General features: G+C 43.9%; 1 protein-coding gene across 1 annotated transcript; it reads left to right on the plus strand.

Annotated features, from left to right (window-relative positions):
* Positions 1–611: 611 nt before the first annotated feature.
* IFIT5 (interferon induced protein with tetratricopeptide repeats 5) lies at positions 612–4,674 on the plus strand. Its single transcript, XM_079312879.1, has 2 exons — positions 612–810; positions 2,640–4,674. The coding sequence occupies exons 1-2, from the start codon at positions 806–808 to the stop codon at positions 4,072–4,074; spliced, it is 1,440 nt and encodes a 479-aa protein (XP_079169005.1). The 5' UTR covers positions 612–805; the 3' UTR covers positions 4,075–4,674.
* Positions 4,675–5,844: the final 1,170 nt, after the last annotated feature.

The following is a 5,844-nucleotide window of genomic DNA, read 5'->3' on the forward strand; positions in this document are numbered from 1 at the left end:
GCCTCGGGACCAAGGCTTGCCAGGTCTCATCAGTTTGAGCAAACCTGCTCAGTTTGTCCTTACCTGCCTGCAGCTTTCTTTTGCTTGCACAACTGTGACAGCACTTTCTCAAACTGACTGGCTGGATCTAATTTGATTTGGGAAAGGATAGGCATGGGTTTGTTTATGGAGAGAGCAGTAAATTAACATTTCCTATAGATGGGATATTTAATAGTCTTGGACAATGGCATAGTGCAGAAAAACAGGCCTGGTACAGCAGCAGGTGTGGAGGCACAGGATGAAGTGTGCAGAGAGGGGAGATAAGGGTTTGTTTGTTTGTGTGTGTGTGTTATGTGGGTGACACACCACTGATAAAACAGGAGCTTACAGCATGGCCCAGAATCGTGCAGAGATGCATCAGCAGAGGCACGAGGGACAAATGACCCTTCCCTAGCCTCTGTGTGATAACCAGGTCAGCCCACACCAGCCTGAAATATTCCCCTTGTCATGGATGTCTCTGCCTTAGAACATAGGAAACGCTGGGAGCGTTAGCGGCTGGTGCTGCATTCTCCACAGCACAGTCATAATTGGCACAGAGCCAGGCTGAACAGGAGCAGCTTTGTATCTTTTCAGTTTCGATTCTTCAGGTGCAGAATGACTATTGTGCTTTGGGGAACCCAAGAAAAAGCTAAGTTCCGTTTCTCAGAAATTTCATCAGAGATCACATGAGGGCTGAGATCAAATAAAAGGAGAGCAATAACAACAGTGGGCACCACTCTTTTGGCATTGAGGATTCCTGAAGACAAGTGAGCAGAGAAGAAAAACCATGAGGTAAGAAAGAAATCCAGTCTCTGAAAGATGGTTTGTTTTTTCTCAATTTAATGGAAAATAAATTTAAATGTAAGCAGCTAGGAACATGCATCCAAACAACAGAAAATATTTTACAGAATATTTAGAGAAGAATCATAATGAAAAAGGGATGCTCTTGAATGTTGTCATGTTATTGCTTCACCAAAGAGGCTCAGTCTCTCTGAGAAGAACAGAAAGTGAGAAAATTTTGTGCATGCTGTGTCAGGATGAAATCCAGGCTGCATCAGGTACAGCTGGTTCCCAGCCAAAGAGGTGTAATCTGCCTCTCCAACCTGTCTTTGTCACATTCCTCCTTGATTTACCTCCACACAATTTTGCAATTTTCCACTCAGTCCTTTTTTTACCCAAAAGGCTTGATTTTGCAGTTGGGCAGCAGCACATGCTGTGTCCCACAGGCTGTTAGATCTGCTAGGTGTTACAGCAGGGACAGCAAGGAAGTCTTTCTAAGAAAGGAAGATTTGACTGAGAAGCCTCAGGAATAGAAATGTGTGTCATTGCTTCTTTAATTCAGGGAGAGCACAGTGTGGCCTGAAATGTCATCTCTGTGTTGTAAAAGTGTCCCCTTGATTGTGTGACAAAGGCCAGTGTGTGCTCCCACACAGGGACACAGGTAGGCAATGGCAGCAGGGGAAAGCCAAATAACACTCTGGCCTGGTGGCACCCAGGCCCCATTTGGGAAGAAAAAGCTGTTGCAAGGTGGAGAGGGATTGCCCTGATTTCATCTGCTATAGAGCTAATTTCATCTCAGCAGCTGATGCAGTGTTTCAGGTTCATTATGCCAATTTGTAGATAACACACTCACATTTTGTTCCTAGTTGTGTTTATCCTAGGCAAGGATTTCTTTGTGCTCCATGCTCTGCTAGTGAGGAGGTGCACAAAAAAGCTGTAGAGATCACAGCTGGGATGGGTGATCTGACCCAGCCAAAGGCACACACCAGGGAACATCTTGCCCAGAATATAAACCAGGGGGGGTACCTGGAAGGGGGCTGGTTGGGGTGCAGGGACAGAGTCTGGCATCAGGCAGCAGATAGAGAGCAATTGGACTGTGCACCACGTGTTTTCCTTTCAATTTTATTTTTTCCTTTTATCATAATTTTTCATATATGCTACTATTACATTTTATTTTATTTTTATTCACCTATTAAAAATTACTGAATTCTGATCTTAACTTGAAATTTTTGCTTGTGATTCTCCTCCCCATTCCACCAGTGCCGGAGAGGGGGAGGTGAGTGAGCAGCAGCATCATGCTTAGCTGCCAGCTGGGCTTAAACTACCAAAATAAAGTGGGATTAAGGAGCAGCTGTATGTCACCAGGGTCTGGTCAAGGATTCAAAAAATCAGGACATTCAAAATTAAATCTATAATACAAAATATAACATCTAGAAAGGTTTGGAAATTGCCTAAATCACATTCTATATAGTTTAAGGCAATGTTATGTGATGACACCATCTGGAAAAGCTTTAGCAATTGTTCCCAGCACAGGAAATGTGTTCCTGAGTCCCAGGGGTTGGCAAGCTTTACTACAAAGAGCAGCCTTCCACTTTAACACTCACAGCAACATCTGTTCCTGTGTAAGAGGTGCCCTCACACACTGGCAAGAATTGCTAAAATCACTGTTCTGCACTTTAGACTCAGGGCTCCCTACAGCCTTGGCTCGTTTCAATTCTGATTGTGGACTAAGGGCAACAGGTGAGGTATTGTCCTGCCTTTTTAAGTACATGCCTGGTTTAAAATCAAGAATAGCAAAAAGCCAATCAAATATAAACAATGTTTTCTTTGGTTTCTTCTAGTACCATTTCCAAGGATTCCTTGAAGGCTTCCCTGCTGCAGTTAGAATGCCATTTTACATGGAATTTGCGGAAGGAGGATGTAGGTCTTGAGGCCCTAGAGGAAACAATACTCGATCACATCAAGTTTGTCAAAGAATGCAACATTACAGATTATAATATTCTCTCCTATGTATGTTACCTAAAGAATTCAAATGAGGAGGGCCTGAGGAATCTCCAAAAAGCTGAAGAAGCTATTCAAAAACATCATCCCGATGAAATTGCCAGGAGAAGTCTTGTTACCTGGGGGAATTATGCCTGGATCTATTACCACATGCAGAGATATGAAGAAGCTCAAACTTATGTAAGCAAAGTGGAAAATAGCTGCAAAATGCTTTCAAGCACTGCTCATGGGAAGATTCAGCTTCCAGAGGTCTATGCAGTGCAAGGATGGGCATTATTACGTTTTGGGAGGAAGAACTATGAGAAGGCAATGGATTGCTTTGCAAATGCTCTGAAGAGTGAGCCCGATAATCCAGATTTTAATGCTGGCTATGCAATAGCAATGTTTCGCTTGGACAGTTTCACTGAGAGGGGCTGTGAAAGCATGGGGCCATGCCTTGAGGCCTTGAAACGGGCAGTGGAACTCAACCCAAATAACACCACCCTTCTGGCACTGCTGGCATTGCACCTTCAGCGATTAAAACAAGGCAATGAAGGCGAGAGGTACATTGAAGAAGGACTGCAGAAAACCCCTGACTTTCCTGTTTTCCTGCGATATGCTGCTAGTTTTTACAGAAAGAGAGGAGAAGTAGGCAAGGCAGTGAAGATTTTGAAGAAGGCCCTAGCACTGACACCAAATTCTGTCATTGTGCATCATCAATTAGGACTCTGCTACAAATTCAAGATCATTCAGTTGAAGAAGGCAAGATACCCACCTCAAGAGGAAGTGAACAATCTCCTTGAGCTTGCCATTTTTCATTTAAAAACAGTGATACACAAAAAGCCAGTATTTTTTTGTGCTTATGGTGACCTGGGAAATGTATATGCACTAGGCAAGAGGTATGAAGAAGCAGAAGAAATATTTCAGGAAGTGCTTCAGAGAAATGATGTATTCTGGAGTGATAAACAAGAAATCTGCTTCAGTTATGCCAATTTTCAGCGTTTTGATATGAAGTCAGAATCAAAAGCCATTAAGTACTACATAGAAGGTCTGAAAATAGAAAACAATTCCTATAGAAGAAAACAGTGCAGTGAAGCTGTGGAGAAATTGTTGAATCAGAAAATTAGCAGTGGTTTAGGAGATGCCACAGATTTTGGTACATTTGGCCTCGTTCATAAGCTAAATGGTAAGAAACAAGAAGCAATTGAATGCTATGAGAAAGCCATTGCTTTGGATCCAAGCAACGAAGAATATCTGAATGCATTAGCTGAGCTACAACTTTCCATCTCAAGCTAAAGCTCACTAAAACCTATGTACCAAAAAATCTCCCAAACCAAGGAGGTTTCAAAAGACTCCCAAAACTTTTTTTGTTCTTTGCTTTTCATTTGAAGTTAGGCATTATGAGCAGATGGAACACAGGTGGCATCACTTTCTGGTCATAATATAGAAACTGCAGAGAAAGATTGGTCAGTTGTTCATTTGCTTACAGAAAGCGTGCCTGGATAACTCTATCAGATATATATAATATATATTTATAGCTAATCAAACAGTCTATAGTGCTTACATGGGTATAAATGTTGTATTTAAGTGATGGTCTGTAGAACAAAGAACTTCTACACTGAAATCAGATATTAACTTCTACTAAGAAAAAAAAAAGGGAATCATATTGTAACAATATGTCTGTACACTTGAAGGCCATGCTTATCCCCTAATACAATTTCTGAAGCTTTTTTATTTAAGTGGTTGAAAAATATCTTTTGTAGAAGAGACTTTTCTTGAAGGCTTGTTCAATTTATTACTTTGTATGCTGTTTAATTATGAAAAACAAACATTGTTCAGCTAGTCCTCTGGAAAGCTTACAAAATGTGTATTATTGTTGTGAACTATTAAAGTTTGAAATCCATCAAGTGTTGCTTCTGAGTTTCTCAGTTCCTCTTTTTACAGGCTTCATGTTAGTAGATTAAATAAAGAGAGATAGACATTGAGAAAAGTCAGAAGGATAGATTTTTGGTGGGATAGAAAAAGCTGAGGAGACAGCCCCATTTATTTTCCCTGAGCTCTTTGCAACGCTGGCTCCAGACACATTGAGCCAAAGAATTAGACTGTGCCCAGAACAGCAACTGTCCAGTTTAGCCAAAACACCCTATGAGGAACCACAACAGCAAACATGCTCGTGAAACAAGCCAGGGATAGCAAGCACACAAGAAATGACCTCAACAGCTGTGGGGGTTTATAAAGATTTCCCGAAACTTTTCCCGGCCAAGACCTGGGCAGACTTCTTTGAACTTAACAAAGACCAATCAATGTCTGATTTTTAATATGGAAACATTGCTACACCACTGAAAAAGTTTATGCATCTTTGTGAAACCCACATGTAAGGACAAAAAACCCCAGGATAGTTGTCTTTCCCTTCTGGCCTCTCAGAAGGTAACACCAGCCCAGGCCCTTTGGGCAACCTGGGCCAGGCCGGGCAGGGGCAGGCGGCTCTGACACAGGGCTGGGGAAGGCCCCAGGGCCCAGTTTGGATCCGAGCCCCGTTACAAAGGGGAGGGCAGGCCCTGTGCTACAATCCATGCCCCCCAGCATGGCCGGGGAGCCCTTGGCTCGGCAGAACCCTGCCCTGCCGCTCACTTGGCCTGGGGGAGACACAGCTGGGGGAGAGAACAGAACGGGGCCTGGGGCAGAGAATAGAACAGGGCCTGGGGGAGGCACAGCTGGGGGAGAGAACAGAACGGGGCCTGGGGGAGACACAGCTGGGCTCCGTTCTGTCAAGGCCAAGACCCCCCAAGCCCCACTCTTGCCTGCTGGGCAGTGCTGGGCACAGGGCAGGGACCATCAGTCAGCAGCTGGAATTGTGATGTGACCACTGGAGCCTGGGCTAGCTCAGTGGAGACACACGGGTGCCGTGCCAGGTGCGCGGAACTGCCTCAGTGCAGCTTCACTGGGAGAATCTCGAGCTGCTTTCTCAACACTGTGGCCAGCAGCCATGGTCAGGCAAAGGAGGAGAAGGAGGAGCTCAGCTGCTGAGATTTCAACAGGGTTTACCACGGCTGAAAAGTTCTGGAG

The sequence above is a fragment of the Erithacus rubecula genome, assembly GCF_903797595.1.
Source record: "Erithacus rubecula genome assembly, chromosome: 9".
NCBI classification, from domain to species: domain Eukaryota; kingdom Metazoa; phylum Chordata; class Aves; order Passeriformes; family Muscicapidae; genus Erithacus; species Erithacus rubecula.